Genomic DNA, 20,929 nt, shown 5'->3' with positions numbered 1-20,929 from the left:
GAAGAGGAGCTATTCTGACGGCGGGAAAACGAACGGGCCGATTGTGGTTATGTTGGATTTGAGGGCTTCACCGGCGATCACCATTAAGTATTTTGAGAGGTTGATTCTGACTTTCCCTTGCTGATCTTCCTGCTCGTAAACGCAGCGGTAGGCTTTATCGTCGGCGCCCTTGTGCGTGCAAACCATGTGCATGAATCGGTACTTGGCCCGACTCGAATCGCGCTTTTTATTGAACACAAGAATCGCGACGCCGCCGAGTAGTTGTGGCATTGGACCTGATGAAGATTGCAAAAAAAAACAAAAAAACAAAAAACTATATAAAATGAAGTAACCCGAACCATAATCAATATAGACCGACCATTCGCTTGCGCTCCTCCTTATCTCTAACCTTATCTAAAGTGGCGCTCCTCTTTCTCTATAACCTTATCTGAAGGTATTCTTCTCCGAGGCAGGCGCTTAAGGTATTCTTCTCTTTCTCTATAACCTTATCTGAAGGTATTCTTCTCTGAGGCAGGCGCTTAAGGTATTCTTCTCCTTCTGCCTGCCTGCTGTGCTGAAAAAAGGTGTTCAGCTGTTTTTTTTTGGTTAAATTATCTCGCAGATCTGACTTTAAAAAGTCGAATAACATAGCCCTCTTTTTAAGACACGAGAGGGTAGGCGATGTGTTAGTACAACCTGAGATCGCATTCCTTTTCTCCCAACTTGCTGATCATCAAATATTCAATCCCCCGGCCCGAACTCAGTGGACTAATCATCTTCGCTCTCCCTGAATCTTAATCGTGCTTCGTCTTCCTTAGAATGGGTACTTTCATTTCTGCGCCGCACCGATCCAATCTTAATTATTATCACTGTCTTATTGGAACCCCCAATTTATTGATCTGCTTTTAGTCTCCGCATCCATTTATATCAATTTGCTGTTTTTAATTAGTTTTTTTTTTCTTTCTCATGCTGAGTGATATTTATTACGTAGTACTTGTTTTTATCTGCAGGTTGATCTTGCATTTCAGTTTAATTTTTTGTAGTTTTGTTGTTGATGTTGCTCTTTAGCAACTTGATCTTGATTGCAAGTTTGAATTTTTTGTTAGTGTCTTGATGGACAAGTTTAGTTAGGTGAAAATACGACAGAACTAGAAGATTATGCTTAGTTTTTTTTTTTTTTTTTAATTAATTTTTTTATTGGACTAATTTATATTCAGATTGGAGATTATACAGTGCTTTTAGTGCGGCTACAAGTTGCTGCTTAAGCTGAAGTGTGCATATATACATATGCAAACACACATGCATTACACACACATGCATACACTAGTTTTGGCATTACATTACTTGTCAAAAGTTGGTTAGAGAGTAAATTTATTTATTTAATTTTATTTTCTTAATGTGGTGGTAGTAGAATGGAAGAAAGGTTGTAGCTCTGAGCATAGTGTTTATTAGAATGCTTTCTTTTGTTGGACTTTTCTACTTTTCCCTTTTCTGGCTATAAACCTTGTCCATCCCGGGGAGGCAAGGATTCAAGGATAGAGTGGATAAGGTGAAAATGCAAACTTTTTGCCATACATTGATGGATTCTGTTGCACTTTTTTATGAAATGGGTATCAATACTATAAGATATACTGAAGGATAACTGCATTTGTTTCATATGCCTGATACCTTTTTTCACTTACAGTATTAATTAATGATATTGGCCTGTGTTGCTGTAAAATGTAGATACCCTCTTGTTTGCTGCTTCTCCCTGTTAAGAATGAATATTTATTTTCTGTTTCATTAATACAGCATTTTTCTAATGTAATTTATTGTCACAGAAAAATCCAATGAGTGTTGTTCAACTCAACTCATTGATGCGGATGGTGCATTCAATGTTACTGGAATTGAAAATATCACGAAGGAGGTTAAATTGGCACAATGTGGGCTTTCATATGTTGTTGTATCCATTTTGGGCCCACAAAGTAGTGGTGTGTTTTCTTTTTTCCTGAAAAAGAATTTTAAGAGATCTTCCTCGTACTTATAGTCACGTCAAATTTTAAAATTTTCAGCTATATAAAACTGTTCATATTTTTCACATGCATCATCAAACTTATTCAGAATCATGCCTCGATTGCTTCCTTTTGGAGGCCCTGAGTAATACTAATTTTCATTAGAACTGCTCAGTGGCTCTAATACCTTGCTAGCAAACAAGGAATTTGATGATATCCTCAATATTTTTATTTATTTATTTTGATTATTTCTGTGATTTTGACAGGAAAGAGCACACTGTTGAATCATCTATTTCGTACAAACTTTATAGAGATGGATGCTTACAATGGAAGGCATGTGTTCATCAAGCTCCTGTCATTATACCTGTTTTTTCTTTCTGTAGTCACAACAAACTGACTGAATTTCCTCTTTCTAGGTTGAAAACCACAAACGGTGTTTGGATTGCTAAATGTGATGGCATTGAACCCTGCACCCTTGTAATGGATATAGAGGGAACTGATGGAAAAGAGAGAGGAGAGGTATGGTTCATATATATATATATATATATATATATACCCTACTGCATTATTTTCTCACTAGTAGTTATTTTCACAAGTTTTATTTCATTTAAAAAATGCCGTCTGGTATTCATTATTTTGGTTTGGGGGTTTTAAGCTGCATTCATACAACTTCCCTGCACTCTTGCGCTCTTTAATCAAATCCAGTACACTGTAGTGCTAATTTCTTATATAATTCTCCAAATTTTATAATAGTATTGTTTGACATTGAGATCTATATGATGAATGAAATCATATCCTTTGGTAAATTATTCACAAATATCAGTGGCTGGCATCAGTACATTGACACTAATGCTGGTAATGCTTGATGTTTCCTTTAGCTCACCTGCCTCTGCAGCCATTGCTGGTTTGATGTGATGTATATATTTTTAAATTTGGTTTCTATTTTCATGTTAGGATGATACAACATTTGAAAAGCAGAGTGCCTTGTTTGCCCTTGCAGTTTCTGATATAGTTCTAATAAACATGTAAGTTTGTAATTAACGTAACACATAACATGAAATACAATATTACATAAATATATTATACAATAGAAAGCTTTTATCTAACTAAGGTTGTAATGTTCAGCTGGTGTCATGATATTGGCCGCGAGCAAGCAGCAAATATGCCTTTGTTGAGAACTGTTTTCCAGGTAAGCTTTTTGAAAATTTGAATTTGTTCTTGTGCATGGATTGGTAGGGAGGGGGCTATGCTAGATGTTGTTTATCATGTGCAGGTCATGATGAGATTATTTACTCCCCGTAAAACTACCCTACTGTTTGTTATTCGTGACCAAACAAAGGTACAAGCCTTCATTTCTTAGTTTCTTTCACTTATTTCATGGGAGTTAAGATACGCTATCTAGATGTCATGGGATATGAATTTTCTTTTCCTTGCTAAGCTTTAAAATTTTTCTTTTTAGACACCCTTTGAAAAGTTGGAGCTTGATTTACGGGAAGGTATTAAGAAGGTACTGCATGTTATCATTCTTTTTGTTTGTTACTTGTATTGCAGTTGATTTTATTTATGCATTTACTTTGTTGATGTCAGATGTGGGATACCGTCCCCACGCTAGGAGATCACAAGGAAACTCCTCTTAGTGAATTTTTCAATGTGAGTCCCACTCGGATAAGCTCTGACAGAACTGTACCTTTTCATTGCTGTCTGTGAGTACACATTTATTAAATTGAGTATAATGCTTAAATTCTAGGTTGAGGTTGTCGCTCTTGATAGTTACGAGGATAATGAAGAACAGTTTAAAGAGCAGGTAATAAATGCATTTGGATTCCTTGAAATGCATATATATGTTCTGAGTTTGCAATACTTTCTATTACCATGTGGTTTTTACTAATACTAGTAATTTTTTTTACCGACTCACCCGTCTCAATCCGTGAGACGGGTTGTATGTTTGACCATAGTAATCAAAGATTTGACTCGTCTTATGAATTGAGATTTGTGAGATGGTCTCACAAAAATTTTTGCTTTTAATTATATATATAGCATATACTAGTATTTAATATCATCAAAAAGAGTAATTTTATATTTCCAATCAGAAGTCTTTTTTGTTTTCGAGGGTTGAGACTTTTGTTTTCATATTTAAATATATTATTGACATTTAACAAGCAACAAATGATCCTCATTTGAGATTGGTGAAATAATTTTTTTTTAGTGCGGAATATAATCATTTAAAAAATATCAAATTACAACTACAAAATACAAAATACAATTAAATGCCTAAATTCTTCAAATCATAAGAGTAATGAGTATACTACAAAATAATAGATGCATCAACTATAGATTACACACGCTATGGAAGGGAAAGTGTATGTCTTTTTTCAATGTTGGCTCATAAATTTGATGAAAACAATCTTGTATCGCCCATTGCCCATTGTGAACAATTTGAGCAATTACTTATTGTAAAACGTAAAATTACATTGTGAAAAAAGGATTAAAACAGTTTGAAACTCTCTTAAATTGGTATTTATAGTGCATCTGAATTAATTGTCGGAAATTAATGCATTCTTGGATCTGGTAAAATGAAATCATCACATTTAACCTAAAGTAACCGAAATAACAATGTCATAGTTATGAATTGTTGTCATTTTTGGCCTAATTCATTCATTACCATAATTTCATCTATCTTTTGATGTTTTGAACGTACCTTATTATGACTATGTAATATATCATTGTAATATAATTGTCATTATTTTGAGAATATAGTTAATGTGCAGTTATTCTTTATTAACCATTACCATTATTGTGAGCGTAAATTAATGATATACTTTTATCTATTTTCTAATATTTCGAGTATAAATCATTGCTATAAAATAAACTATTGTATATTGCATAATTTATTATTTAATTCCTCCAAAACAGAGATCAATTTTATATTTTAAATTTAAATTGAAAAGTCTTTTTCTACTTGGGCAAGAAAAGTCTTGGACCTTCCGCCGAACAACTCTTAGCCACCGAGGGGTGCTAGTCCTGGCCTTTAAATGTCTATTCTATGGGACTCAAACCTTTAACATGTCTATTTTACTTGTTAGGATAAAGTGCTTACTATTTACGTCAAAAGTTATAATTAGTAATGAATGTGCAATCACACATTTTTTGATAGTCTAGGTGCAATACTTGGTCTTTTAAGCCCTTTATCGGCTTTCGTTCAACAAACCCCAGTATCGGGTTTGGACTTGGCTTTTACGAGTATCTGCAATGTGTTGACATTTAAACTTTACCTAGAGCATTAGTATAATGAGTGCTAAAAAAGACCTTATGCAATACCTAAAATGCAAAAAATAGTAGACAATAGAAAATGAGAATATTAATGGACAACTTATTATTGTACATTTTTGCACCACAAAATTGAATGAGTAAAACAATTGGATTACGGTTATCACAATTGACATATTGTAATAGTTTATCCACATATTGATTCCAAAAACGTGCAAGGTAGATCGTAAACATCTCACTGGAAGAAAATTAAATGCCCATATTATTCAAGATACAAGGCCAAATTGTTTCCAAATATACATAGGAAAATGGTCAAATAGGTTTTCAAACTTTAGTTTGATTAGTCCTTTAAATTTTTTAAAAGTGTAATAACATCTATTAATAATTTATTTTAGTGCAATTAAGTTCAAAAATAACTTCAAAAATAGCCAAATAGATTAATGACTTGTTATCACATGTTGATGGGTATATATAATTGTACCCTTAAAAAGTTTAGGGAGCTAATTGACTTTTCTGTTAAAATTTGAAGGTTTATTTGACCCCTTTTTCAATATACAATATACAATTTAGTATATATGATTACAACAAAAATGTGTGTTAATTAACGAGAATGTATATATTATAAAATACGGAGTAATAAATCTATCAACTATGATTGACATACTTGAAATCTTAAAATATGCACGCCATTGAATGGTACGTGTATGTCTTTTTTTTTTAAATGTTGGCTCATAAATTTAAATTAAACAAGCTTGTATTGCCAATTGCATGCAGTGAACAGTTTGAACTATTGTGTATCATAAAATGTAAAATGACATTGTGAGGAAAGGGATCGACATGAGAAACTCTTAAATGGGTATTTATAGAGCATATGTTAATTGTTTGAAATTACTGCATTATTAAATTTGTTGACCTAGTAATGTATGCTGATTTGGTTCTCTAACCTAATAATGTATTGAAAAACAAAAAGAAAACGAACTGCTAAGAGTTTTATTTACAATCATCATCATAAATAATATAAGCCAAGATAAGACCTATCTACCTTCTTACTAGCTAAAGCTTGAACCAAGTTGATGTAGTTAGATTGAACTCAGACTTTTGTCACACCTTTAGATTTAATTCACGCAAGACTCAATCATTAGGGGATTTAGCACACAATCTAGTAAGCCATTTATAGCATCCATGAATCATCAACCGTAGTCAGCCAAGTATGATGCACCGAACGAGACCGACTAGTTGTTGGAGAGAAGCCAACATTAACTCGACATATAATTGTGCATCTTGAAGATGCCTCCATCTCCTCAGTCGTTCTGTTTCCATCCACCGTGGCTTTAACCGGTTTTGCCTCCACTGCTGTAGTGACAACAAAGCTTGCCTCTATTGCTGTACTGACGACACAGTCTGCCTCCACACACTTTTCGTCCTGGACACGCACCCCTCCCACATTGCCACGTTACAGGACTCCCACAGCGTGAACAAGACCTCCATAATTGCAAAAGAAGAATGAATCATGCTTGGAACTTGCAATTGAGATAACCTCCACCCGTTACACGCCAAAGAACAACTGCATAAAGCATGCATAATTGATTCTTCCTCTAACCCACAAACAGGGCAATCCAGTGTGACCTCCACTTGTTTATATATCAAATTCATCTTAGTTGGTAGCACCTCCCTTACCGCCCTCCATAACAACGTCTTCCATTTTGGTGGAATTTTGAGACCCATAGAGCATTTCATTTTGTAAAGGAGATGCGAAAGATGGAACCCATCTACCCCATGAGCATTTTATAGTCGAGTCTAACTGAATATTGACCTCTTAAGTCCCATGCCAATACCAAACATCCTCAAACTCCGGGCAAATAGGAGTTCGGCGTATTAAATTTGAATCCTTAGTATTAAATATATTATTTACCACCTCCATGTCTCAAGATATACCATGACCATCAGTAAACATTAAAATTGTAACTAAAGGCCACGAAGAGGCAATGGCATTTGAGTTGTAATACTCGGGTTGTCCACATTTAGGAGCCAGCTTTTCCAATCCTCCTCCTTGAGCCAGCTTTAATTAAACGCTGAGTCGCCATGTTCTCCAGCAATAACTAGGGTTATGACCCATTGTAGCTTCTAGGGAAGTGGTCTTAGGGTAGTACTTGGCTTGAAAGACACGAGCCACCAATATATGGGGATTTGTGAGAAACCTCCAATCTTGCTTTCCAAAGAGGGGCAAATTGAAAATGTGAATTTGTTTAAATTCAAGACTAGACAAATTCAAGACTAGAGCTGTCGAAACGGGTCGGCGGGATAGGGCAGAGCCAGCAAAAATATAGGCCTAAGGGAAGTTGGCCACTTGGCCCGCCTTAAGCCCGCAGGCCTTGGCGTGGGCTTGTCAAATTTTAAATGTTTTAAAGTTGAATAAAAATTAATATAAAAAAAAGATAATAAGTCTAATTTTTAAACACAATAATAACTAATAAATAGTCAAATACATAATGTGTCAATCCATATGTCAATAACAAAGCATTTATACAATATATTAATTTTTTGAACTTGATTATATTTATATGTATGTGTATATGAATTTTGGTTTACAGTTTACAGTTTATAAATTGTAAACCAAAATTCAATTAATACATAATAAAAATAGGCATTACCTGGGCCATAGATTTGAGCAATACTCCCTTCCTTGCACGAGTCAGAAACTTCTTGTTCCATGCTCTAATTCTTTGTCTCAATTTCTGTTTCACATATGAAAAAATCATCCCCTTATTTCTACCAACTGCCAAGGGGCGAGGGTAATCCCAAATATTTCCAAAAAAATTCGGGGCCTTAGGAACATTCAAATAAGTAGCAACAACAAATGTGTCTCCTCCAATAATAGTGTTATAGCTAGAAGTGATACTGGATTTGTGATAGTTGCTAGCTTGTCCTGACAAAACTCTCATAGACTAACAAAGTGTAACACCCCTGATTTTTCAACATTTTTAAAACTTAAATCTCAAAGGTAAGCATCTAATCATTGAGACACAAATCAAGCGGAGGGTATATAAAATCGGTAAGCGTTATGCCACACCCATAAACCATGGGTGCACATGCTAGTCAACAACAATCTAACAAAACAAGAACCAAACATTAAAGATTCTAAGGCTCACATGCCAACAAAGGATAAACGTCTAGCATGGAATCTACACTAACTAAGGTCCACATCTAGCGCGGTCAGCATCTACTCAAAACCTGTAAAAAGGGGGATGACACCTGGCCAACGAATAATGCTGGTAACCCATCAATATGCGTTAAATAACATAATATAGATAGATATAATCAAAACCATTTGGAACGAGAATACGATATATATCATTTCAAAACCAAGGAGAGAAGTCAACATCAAATAATCATCAATCACTCTCAATAGAAACGATGATCATCATCCTCACAATAACAGCAAGACCACAAACATGAGAGACAACACAACTCAGGATGCATCCTACCGTTCACAAGGTAGAATACATCAAGACATGGTCAAAAGCAAGGAAATCACATTCACACGGTGACAACTACATGCCACAGTGACAACTACATGCCATAGTGACAACTACATGTCACAAGTTTCATAGTTCCAACCTTATGCCCTGTTACAACCTTATGACTACCCCGACCTTATTTCAGTTCCAACCATTACCTCCTAGTGCCACCCTGTACTTCTGAGTCTAACCTTTTGCCACCGGGAACCGTCGTTCCCCCTGCCTGCACCGCCAGTTTTTCCGCCGAACTCTCAGTACATGAGGGTACCATTAAATTCATAATCACAAAATCGCCAAACTCGTGAGCAAAGCTCAAGTAACAAACCACCAATCTCAATCATAGTCACACAAGGGCATCATCATTACCAAGAAGACTAAGGCTCCACAATAGCCTCAGCCAAGTATCAACAAAGGGTACACCGATTTACGTACGATCACATCATAGGAATCAATCAAGAGATCACAATAAAGACATGAGACCATACTCAACAATCATAGGGTTACAACCCAACACCAAATGATTGTCACCACAAGTTGCCAATCTTAATACGAAGGAACAAACCAAACATACTAGCATATCAACATCAAACTAGCATGCTTGTCAAACGGGTAAACCAAAATTAGATTCCAAAGAACATTCAAGACTCACATTAGCCCAACGAATCACAAAGTTTAACCTTTAGCACGATTCAAGACACCAAATCCTACATGGATTCCTAACACACCGTTCTAGACATACAAAACATCAAGAAGACTCACTAATAGCCCAATAAATCAACATCGGGAGGTCAAAACATCAATACCGAGGAGAAAGAATCACGGGGAACAAATCCCCAGCCAACAACCACTGTGTACCCTGTGGGTGGGGCCACGGGTGGACCACCACCCGTGGGTACAAACACCCACGAGACCGGTTTCCCGCGGGTGGGGCGGCGGGTAGGGCCCTGCCCGCGGGTACACCCTCTTGTACACAATAATCCCTTCGGGAATTTTCAACAACAAGGCCAAGTTCAAGTCCAAAACATTCAAAATCTTACACACAACAACAATATGACTTGATCCCAAGAAATAGCCAATCAATGGCATTCAGGAACCCTAAGAACAAACACTAAACATGCATCACCACAAGATCATGCATCAAATCTCACAAATCATCACAAGATTCACAAGTAGAAGCCAAGAATCATCATATAAGTAAGAAAATAGGTTTTGTATAGCATGAGTTACCTTTGTATCCTAACAACTTCCTCTTTTAACCCATAATAGCCTTTCTTAGAGCTCCTCCTCCACACCAACTTCTTACACAAAACAAAACACAACAAAGATCCTAACAGACACCTAAAAGAAGGTTAAAACCACCAAAAATCTAAGGATCTTACCCTTTCATATGCTCAAGATGAAGAAAGTAGGAATCTTAGAAGAAAATCTTGCAAGACTTGGATGCTCAATTTCTTGCTTGGAGAAGAAGCTAACTTATTTTAGAGAGAGGCTAGAGTTTTTGAGTTTTTGCTTGAAGGGTGAATGAAATGAGAGAGTCTTGCTAGGTTAGCTTGAGTCACAAATCTTAGGTGAAAAGACATTTCTACCCTTACTAATGTTGGAAAGACAAGGGAACAAGGACACAATTCAAGAAGCACAAGGTACAACCTTTTGACTTAAGTGACTAGTCAAAATCTAGTCCCTCGACTATTAAATTTCAGGATTTTTGAAAATAGATTAGCAAGGACTCTTTGATTAATTCTTCAATTAATCTTCGATTAAGGTTTGGATTTACGGGGTGTCACACAAAGAGTGCCCAATATCCTTTGCCTCCTGATCATTTGCTTTAAAGAAAATCAAATTGTCATATGCAAAAACCAAATGTGAGGTCACATGTGCTCCCCTAGCAACCCTACACCCATTAATAAGATGTTGTCACTAGGAGCTTTGCAATAATAAGGATAGTCATTTTGCACAAATATGAAATAGATACAGTGAGAGTGTTCCTCGTTGCAACCCCCTAGAGGGTACTATTGATCCCCCAGCCTGCCCATTGACCATAATAGTATATCTCATTGTGGTGACACACATCATCACCAAATTTACCCATTCTTGTGCAAAGCCTAGACCCAACATCATACCCTCCAAAAAGCCAACTCCATTCTATTATATGCCTTAGTCATATCCAATTTCAGTGTTGCCCACCCCACTCTACCTCCTTGTTTTCTCCTCAAATAATGATCCACTTATGCAACAACAAGAAGATTGTTAGTTATTAATCACCAGGAATAAACGCACCCTGGACTCGGAGATCATATTATCCAATAACAATTTCATCCTATTAACCAACATCTTGACCATGATTTTATAAACCACATTGCAGAGCGCAATTGGCAAACCACATGTGTGTGTTCACGAGCGTGTTCATGAACCTAAACGAACATATTCGTGAATGTGTTCGTTAACATTAACAAACACGTTTGCGAAAGTTTCTGCGAACGTTAACAAACATTAATGAACGCTTAAACGAATATGAACAAGAATTTCAAAAACCTTAATAAACGAATACGAACACAAACACTCCAAAGTTCTTAACAAACAAATACGAATAACCTCCTTTCGTTTATATTCGATTGTTAGGAACATATAAGACTGACTCTATAGGAACATTAGGAACATATAAGATTGACTCTAAGGGGAAAGATGGCATAGGATGAGCTTGACCAACACCGGCAACTGTGTTTGATGACCATTAGCTAGGGTAACCATGGGCAAAGCTTTAGACTTTGTGACATTAATCATAAGGGATAGGTTACCCGAAATATGGCCTGAGACACTTGTGTCTAGAATCCAAGTATTTGTGTTGCTAGCTTGAGAGAAACAAACAGAGGAATTACCAACAGTGAGAGATGAAGCCATAATATTATTCCAAAGGACAAGAAAAAACTGACTCAAGGGATGGATGATCGGCGAGTTGACCGTTGACCGTTGACCGGCGGAGATGAGAAAACGGAAAACACAATCTGAAGCGTCTCCTCGAGACGAATTCATCGATGGCAACAGCGTCTCGATCGGAGATCGGAGTAGGGAGATATGGCCGGGGATAAGACCTATCTACCTTCATACTAGCTAAAGCTTGAACCAAGTTGAGGTTTAGTTAGATTGAACTCAGACTATTGTCACACCTCCAGATTTAATTCACGCGGGACTCAACCATTAGGGGATTTAGCACACAATCTAGTAAGCCATTTATAGCATCCATGAATCATCAACCGTAGTCAGCCAAGTATGATGCACCGAACGATACCAACCTGTTGTTGGAGAAAAGCCAACATTAACTTGGCATATAATTGTGCTTCTTGAAGATGCCTCCTTCGCCTCAACCGTTCTGTTCCATCCACCGTGGCTTTCACCAGTTTGCTTCCACCGCTGTAGTGACGACACAACCTGCCTCCACACACTTTTCGGCCTAGACACGCACCCCTCCCACATTGCAACGTTACGGGACTCCCACAGTGTGAACAAGATCGCCACAATTGCAAAAGAAGAATGAATCATGCTTAGAACTTGCAATTTAGATAAACTCCACACGTCACACGCCAAAGAACAAATACATAAAGCATGCATAATCGATTCTTCCTCTAACCCACAAATAGGGCAATACAGTGTAACCTCCACTTGTTTATATATCAAATTCATCTTAGTTGGTAGCACCTCCCTTACTGCCCTCCATAACAACGTCCGCCATTTTGGTGGAATTTTAAGACCCCATAGAGCATTTCATTTTGTAAAGGGAGATGAGAAAGATGGAGCTCATCTACCCCATGAGCATTTTATAGTCGACTTTGACTGAATATTGACCTCTTAAGTTCCATGCCAATACCAAACATCCTCAAATGCCAGGCAAATAGGATTTCGGCGTATTAAATTTGAATCCCTAGTATTAAATATATTATTAACCACCTCCATGTCCCAAGATTTACCATCACCATCAGTAGACATTTAATTTGTAACTAAAGTGCCACGAAGAGGCAAGGGCATTTCAGTTGTAATACTCGGGTTGTCCACATTTAGGATCCAAGGGTCACTCCAAACATCAGTAGATAAACCTTTTCCAATCCTCCTCCTCGAGCCAGCTTTTATAAAACTCTGAGTCTCCATAATACTTCTCCAACAATAACTAGGGTTATGACCTATTGTAGCTTCTAGGGAAGTGGTCTTAGGGTAGTACCTGACTTGAAAGACACGAGCCACCAATGTATGGAGATTTGTGAGAAACCTCCAGCCCTGTTTACCAAGGAGAGCCAAATTAAAAATGTGAATTAGTTTAGAGTTAAGACTAGAGCGATCAAAACGGGTCGGCGGGGTAGGGCTGAGCCCGCCAAAATACGGGGTTGTGGGAAGTTGGCCCGCCTAGCCCCGCGGGCCTTTGTATGGACTTGTCAAATTTTAAAAGTTTTAAATTTAAATAACAATTAATATAAAAAAAGGTAATAAATGTATACTAAAATAATTTGAATTGTTTAAACATATATTTATGCATTTGTAATTTTTTAAACACAATAATAACTAATAAATAATCAACTACATAATGTGTCAATCCATATGTCAATAACAAATCATTTATACAATATACTAATTTTTTGAACATGATTATGTGTGTGTATATGTGTGTGTTTTTTTTTTTACTAATATAATAACTGAAATTGTTATTTTCTTGTGTTTGTAATTTATTTATTTTTTAAAGGTGGCTAATCTAAGACAACGGTTCTTTCACTCTATTGCACCTGGTGGGCTTGCCGGAGATAGGCGGGCAGTTGTTCCAGCTTCAGGCTTTTCATTTAGTTCACAACAACTATGGACGGTTATTAAGCAGAACAAAGACCTTGATATGCCTGCACACAAGGTTGTGACCTGATAATCTGCTGTACATATTCAGTTTTTACATTTTTCTACTTGTTTTTGAGAATTTGAGGTATACGATTATGGTCCAACTACAGGTTATGGTGGCTACTGTACGATGTGAAGAAATTGCAAATGAAAAATATGCCTCTTTTACTGCAAATGAGGTATATTTAGATATTTGTGAAGACTTGTGAACAGTACACTATTTCCTCGATAATTTATAACACTACATTCCTGCAACTATATAACTCGTAGGAATGGTGTCAACTTGATAAAGCAGTTCAGTCTCATGTTGTGCCTCGCTTTAGGAAGAAGCTTAGTTCAATGCTGGGTACTTGTCTAACAGAGTAAGCATATCTACTTTTGCCTGATAGCATGCAATGCATTTATAAATTTGTATGTGTTTATCTACTTAAGTACCCTATAGTTAATCTTGTTGACTGTCATAAATCAATACGTTGGCTCTCTCATCTGATAATTACATGTATAAATTTTCAAAGTAATTTTATGTTTTGGTATAATCATTTCTTTGAAATGATGTTTTTTATCCTCTATTTTAATATTCCACTAGGCCCTTTTTGCAACTGAACAAGTGAGATGAAAAAAGAATATAATACCACCAGTACACACTCTTAAGTAAGATTGAGGCACAGATCAAGCAAAACTAAAGTACCAAGTGGCACCACGAGTGGAGCTAACCTTTGCCATTCCATGAATTCCAAAATTTTGACTTTGCTGTTTTACTGCATTTTATGTGTGACTAGCTTCTCGTCTAGTCTGTTACATTTCAAAATTACTTTTCACATATGAAAAAATTTGTCTAATAAATTAGATGATATAGTCAATGGGTTCAACATTCTTTGCATTTTCAGGTACGAGGCTGAGACCACATTTTATGATGAAGGTGTGAGATTGGATAAGAGAAAGCAGTTGGAAGAGAAACTGCTGCAGGTGATGCTTTTTAATATTATGCTTGATGTTTTTTTAGTTTCTGAGTTGTCCTGCACTCCTGCAAACTGGTGAAGTAATACGCATTATCCCCTAGAATTCCCATTTGATTCTCTGGTCTTTAAAAGTCAAATGTAGGGTGTTTTTTCCAAGCTTTAACAATTGTCAGACCTTCATATATATTGCAATCCAGTTTAGGAGGCTTTACTATCTTTTGACATTCTAGGCTCATATATGGTGTCAGATTTTATCTGTCTTTAAAATTTTAATGAGAAATCAACTACTTCAAAGTTGGTTCTTAGAAGTGTGCTTGAAAACCGATCAATGTGTAAATGAAATGAAATTTCATTGAGATATTACCGTTCCAGGTATCAAGAATGAAGAATTGTGTTTTCTTTGTTGTTATTTGCTCTAATACATATGCTGATTTGCCTGGACTATTGTTTCCTTGTGTTTGTAGCTTACCCTACCAGCCTATCAATTCATGCTGAAACATATACGATCTGAAACTTTAGAAAAATTCAAAAAGGAATTTGATATTGCATTGAATGAAGGGAAAGGCTTTGCTATGGTTGCCCGTGGCTGCACCAAGTCCTTTATGGCCCAGTTTGATGAAAGATGTGCCGGTAAGAAATGTAGAATTTATCATTTGCTTTTCCTCTTGGCTTTGTTTTGATGTCCATTGAAGATGTTGCTAACAAACATCAATCACTATACACCCTCTATTGTGTAGGAGGGAAGTGGAAAGTACTATGCTTGATTGTTATTTTGCTACTCAGGAGTATCTATAAAGGATTGCACTCTCTTCGTGTTTATGATTGAATGTTATAAACTTGCTTTATATGAAGTAAAGGGGATTTGATATGGAATTTTTTTTCCAACATGCCAGTCACTTAATATGAGACTCTTTTCCGTAGATCTTCTGTTCTGTCCCAATCTTAAAGTAACAAGGTAGAAAGAGGAATACAGAAGTGTCTTGAACTTCTCTGACTATCCAAGAATTTTCTTTGCACTTGGGTGGTTATTGTATCTTAGAATTCAAGCTTTTATAGTTTTGTTTTTTTTTTTTGTTTTTGTTTTGTTTTTTTTTGTTTTGTTTTTTTTTTTTTTTTTTTTTTTTTTGTTTTTTTTTTTTTTGTTTTTTGTTTTTTGTACTAATTTAAAGTTAATGTGGAGTTTGTGTTGGAAAAAATAGCAAAAATGGCATTGTAAGTAGCTATTTTGTAGTACAGATATATGTGAGACCCACTTCCGATTTGGGTCGGGTCAGAGTGGATTGAAGTTATTCGTTAAGACGAAGAGATCGATATGTTGTACTCCCAAAACGGATAATGGGTGATTGAGAAATTGATTCTCAAAATATACGCATTTGAGTTGGAAACTAGAGAAAATGAATGGAGACATGGATTGCTTGGTTGGAGGCACCATTTGGTCAAGATGGACCAGATGGTTGAAACCTCTTCTCGTAACCTTTTGGGTACCTTTCAAAAGGCACCATTCGAAGTAGTTATCTTTCGAGCTACTCAAGTTTCGAACCACTGTTCGGAGTACCGTTCTAGGTATTAATTTTGATATTACGGAATTAATTACGAATTAATTCCAATTTTAAATTCTAAAATTAATTTCCTGGTCGTCTATTATGAATGTTACAGTCTGGGTTTTGAACCAGTGATTCATGCCATGTTAATTGTTATTAATTCCTCTTCTCCTGTATAAGCCTAGGTTGAGCAAGTGATTTCACACGCTGAAAATTTTTGGCTTCTTCCTCTCAAAACTCTGTTCTTCCTCTTCCTCAATTTTCTATGCTCAAAACCGTGTTCTCTTTCGTCGGGTTTTATTGTTTGAGTGCTCAAACTTAGAACCTAAGCTTGTTTTATCCGGGGAAACCTACAACGCTCCTAACACCGAAGGGAGGTTTTTAGTGTGGGTATCACACAATCAAGCTAACCTAGCCTTCTCTCTCTTTTCGTGTTCTTTATGCTGGTTAAATTCATGGAAATAATCTTTTCGTAGGATTATATTCATAACAGTTTGAAGATTTTGTGCTGATACGATTTATCTAAAATAAGCACGAATAATTCTTTATGTAGATGCTGTCATTGATCAAGCTAATTGGGACTCGTCTAATACAAGGGATAAGCTCAAGTGTAATATAGATACACATATTGCTGCAGTCCTTAAGTCCAAGCTGGATGAACTTACAGGAGTCTATAAGGTATGATGGCATGCAGACTTTTAGCTCAAGTAGTGCCAATTGGACAATTAGGACTAATCATAAATTCGTATTCTGTGCTATAAGATCCGGTGATCATTTTATTTTGACATCTTTGGGATATATGAACATATTTCATGATTTAAATTAAAGGCCACAAAGAAATTTATTTATTTATTTATTATTATTATTATTATTTTTTTGGTGGGGGCGGGGAAATTGTTGTGAAAAACATTTTCTTGATAAGTTTTGGGCTTGGTATAATTAATTAACATTTGTGAGAGTTTTTGTGCAGACAAAGTTGAATGATGCACTATTTGAAAAGGTTGGGTCTCTATTAGATCAAGCTGGAGATAATACATGGCCAGAAATAAGAAAACTCCTACGGCGTGAGACAAAAGATGCAGTATCATCTTTTTCTGCAGCACTCTCTGGCTTTGAGATGGATGAAAAAACCAAAGATAATATGCTTTCAAAGTTGAAGGATTATGCAAGAGAGGTAGTCGAAACAAAGGCAAAAAAAGATGTTGGAATGGTTTTGCACCGTATGATAGGAAGGTACTTAAACGATTTGGTTGTAGCAACTTCTGGCTTAATATTTTCTAAATTATTAAATGTGTGAACATATTGAGAAGTGTTCCAAAATTGTTGATAGGTTTAAAGAAGAATTTTTCAAAGATTCCTATCAAACTCATACAGGGGGGAAAGAAATCAAAGCAATTGCCAAAAGTGCACGTTCATCTGTATGGCTATGATTAATTGAAGATTGTTATGTCTGACCTCCTATTTCAGTGGTGCACTTAATTCTGACTTTTTTAATGTTTTCCCCAGTCTCTCAAAATACTCTCAGTTATGGCTGCTATTCGCTTGGAGGAAGAAACTGACAATATTGGAAAGATCCTTTTGGATGCTTTCATCGAAAGCCCGTCACCTGACTCTCTACCATCAAGCTCTTGGGATAAGGTAATTATTTGGCTTTGGTGCATTGATGAAGCAGTCAGTTAATTTGTAGTTAGAAAAGAAAGGAGAAGAAAATGTCCCTTTTTATATTTTACAAGTTGGAATGTTGTTGTTGTTAACAGTTGAATATCAATGTTTTCCTATGTAGTGTTGTGCTTGAGTTATTGCTCATTTGAAATGTTTCTGTTAAATATTTGAAGTGTAGAACATCAATATTTTCTTATGCATTGTTAAGGCCTCTGCATCTTTGTTGATTGCTGTTATGCATTTTCAAAAAATTCACTTTTCCTATGCTCCCCTTTCAGGTTCCTGCATCAAAAACGTTGATAACACCTCTCCAGTGCAAGTCTGTTTGGGAAGACTTTAAAAAGAAGACAGAAGAGTGCATCCATACAGCTTTGGTTACTCAGGCATGATATTTCAATTACATGTGCAAATTCCTCTTTTTATGGCAGGTTTTTATTTTGTCACTTTGAATTTGATGGATTTCAAAAATTGAGGCAAACAAATATGCGACTGAGCAGCTGCATAAAATAATGAGTTGACAACTCTTTGCATAATGATTACAAGCATAGTGCATCCATCAGATTTAAGTTTGTAGTCTCTTATGGGGAGTGTATTCGTTGTCATCTCTCATTCAAGTAGTTTTCTTACAGCTTGTTTACTAATTTTCAGAAGGCTAACAGAAATAGCAATATATATCAATTGGCATCGATGGGCTTTAATGTAGGAATGCTTGGCAATACTGCTGTACATGCCGGTATGACCCTACATAATCACATCGGAATGACAGCGGCTGTAGACGTCAATCTGGATCCAGCAATAGCGGGTCTACACACAACAGCGGATCTACACTTCATAGCGGATCATGACCTCACAGCGGATCTGTGTGGATCCACACATCACAGCGGATGACATTAGTTAGGAATCTTGGGTTCACACTGCACTGTGCATCCTGGTTTTTGTGCATGCGTTTTGTTTTGTGTTGTGACTTTTTGTATCTTACGTTATGAAATTCTATACTTGGAACAAACTAGTAATTGTGTAATGTTATGAATTTTTGTGTAGTATTGTGAAATTTTGTGTCTATAAACACAAATTATGTACCTAAATCAAATGTGAAAGATAAGTAAATGTATAACATGTGTATGTGTTTTGGCGTTGAATATGAATTTTGTACCTCGTCGTTTCAATCAAGGGTTCATAATGTTATATGTCTTGTGTTGTGATTTTTGAGTTTTGTATTTAAAATTTTGTATCTTGTTTTAATTCAGGGTTCATAATGCTATATGGATTCTGGTCTAATATATAAATTGCCTATTAGTTAGTTATAAAAAATGTTTAATAAATTACGTAGTAGTTTTTATTCTTAGTTGATTACATGTGAGACCTGAACATAAGTATACTATGCTATTTTAAGTCTATATTTACTTTTTTTTTTTTTTGTTTTTTTTTTTTTTGAAAACAAGTCTACATTTACTGTTTTTTTTTTTTTTTTGAATGCTACTAGATCTATTACAACCTCCACTGAAAATCCAACATAATGAAGATCCATTAAGAGTACCAATTGAGCCAATCACAAGGCCCAAGTCCAAACAATTAAGGCAACTCTTCATTGGTGATGTTCAAAGATTGTGAAAATCTAAGTCAAGCCCATTTGCAAAAAATGAAGAAGAACTCAAAGCTTTTTATAATTGTTTAAGTGCTGATTTTGGAGATTAAATTAGGTCCAAATCAGCCTTATTATTTTTGGTCTATCATTATTTTAAATTGTTTGGCATTAAAACGAAAACACTACTTTGTATTTAGAAATGATTCTTTAAATCTCTTTCTAAATATGACTATATTTACTTGTTTTCTAGATTAGGTTTAGAACTCTTTTTCCCATTGTATTTAGGATTACAACGCTGCCCTATACCTATAAATAGGACACATCCATAACAGTTTTAAGGAAGCTTTAATTCAATAAAATTCTTAAGTTTTTCTTTACACTTGTGTAAGAAACCTTATGGCTAATTGTGGACTCAATTAGTGGCTAGTTCGTGGACTCGTCTAGCAAATTGATTCGTGGACTCGTATCAATCTTCCTTTCTTCAACCTTAGATTTAGGTTCGCGGACTCGTTCTTGAATTGAAGGAAACTAGATCCTACTCTAGTTGATTGAAGATTGCATCATCGAGGTACTTGAAGCTACATGGGATTCTTCGAAGTCTTTGAGGATTCGGGACTAAGAGTTTCTTGTGAGGTTTAAGGTATTTTGATCCATCTCTACCTTTACATTGAGAGCAATCTTGGGACAATACTCCATTTTATTTGAATCTTGGACTAGGTTCATATCAATTTGGTATTCAGAGCCTAGGTTTATCTCAGAATCATTACAATTTTGATTTCTTAGGTCATATATCATAACCATTGAAAATTTGTTTCCTTTGATTATTAAATAAAAAAACATATCATTCTTATCTTACATACTGGCTTTTTTTTTTTTTTTTTTTTTTTTTTTTTTTTTTTTTTTCGTGTTTTATACATCAAAAAAATAAAATAAAATTGCTTTCTTGATTGTATTCTTGAATAATGATACATGTTCTTTAGTTTCTTGAAAAACAATCCCGAAAGAGTTTTCCCTGTTTCCCATCCAATATCAACGATACTCCACACCTCCTAAGCACCATATTACCAAAAATTCTTTCAAGAAAAGAAACCCATCTCACACTTACCTATATCCAAAGCGCAGTTACGCGCAATCACGTCGCAATCATACCTTGTCCAGATTTCCGCGTTCTGTGACCAATTTCAAAGAATGATTTATATCTCGAGATCTAATGCTTCGTTTTATATGAAATTTGGATATGTTGTAGATCTCTTCTAGGAAGTTCTTTTGATATATTATACACTTTCTAATTCCTTCTGGTCATTGAGATATTGATCTTCAAAGTCAGGGAAGCATTTCTGTTTTTAGGGTGATTCTTGAAATTCTTGATTCTGTTTTGAAGTGCTTGTGTGGAACCACTTGGTCCGAAATTTTCTGTGATATTTACAGTAATTATTTGGAGGTTACTTATCAAAAAAAATCAAGAAATTAAAAAAAAAAAAGAGAAAGCAATAAAGAAGAAGAATAAGGTTGGGAAAAGAATTTGGTTGGTAGGTGAATCTTGGAGGGAAAAGGAAGG

General features: G+C 35.6%; 1 protein-coding gene across 2 annotated transcripts; it reads left to right on the top strand.

Annotated features, from left to right (window-relative positions):
• Positions 1 to 349: 349 nt before the first annotated feature.
• On the top strand, positions 350 to 18,931 carry LOC109192210 (protein ROOT HAIR DEFECTIVE 3 homolog 1-like). Of its 2 annotated transcripts, none has more exons than XM_019342778.1 (22): positions 350 to 461; positions 602 to 802; positions 1,800 to 1,949; positions 2,237 to 2,303; positions 2,387 to 2,489; positions 2,925 to 2,995; positions 3,096 to 3,159; positions 3,244 to 3,309; positions 3,430 to 3,477; positions 3,558 to 3,620; positions 3,718 to 3,774; positions 13,482 to 13,640; positions 13,735 to 13,803; positions 13,895 to 13,986; positions 14,512 to 14,590; positions 15,048 to 15,213; positions 16,678 to 16,802; positions 17,095 to 17,357; positions 17,455 to 17,542; positions 17,631 to 17,762; positions 18,065 to 18,169; positions 18,435 to 18,931. In XM_019342778.1, exons 2-22 carry the CDS (start codon positions 799 to 801, stop codon positions 18,672 to 18,674), a joined length of 2,211 nt encoding a protein of 736 aa, XP_019198323.1. In that variant the 5' UTR covers positions 350 to 461; positions 602 to 798; the 3' UTR covers positions 18,675 to 18,931. The 2 variants fall into 2 exon arrangements, with proteins under 2 accessions (XP_019198323.1, XP_019198324.1); XM_019342779.1 differs by lacking the exon at positions 350 to 461 and adding an exon at positions 497 to 523.
• Positions 18,932 to 20,929: the final 1,998 nt, after the last annotated feature.

The sequence above is a fragment of the Ipomoea nil genome, unplaced genomic scaffold (assembly GCF_001879475.1).
Source record: "Ipomoea nil cultivar Tokyo-kokei standard unplaced genomic scaffold, Asagao_1.1 scaffold1770, whole genome shotgun sequence".
NCBI lineage: Eukaryota > Viridiplantae > Streptophyta > Magnoliopsida > Solanales > Convolvulaceae > Ipomoea > Ipomoea nil.
This window is presented reverse-complemented; position numbering and strand designations above follow the sequence as displayed.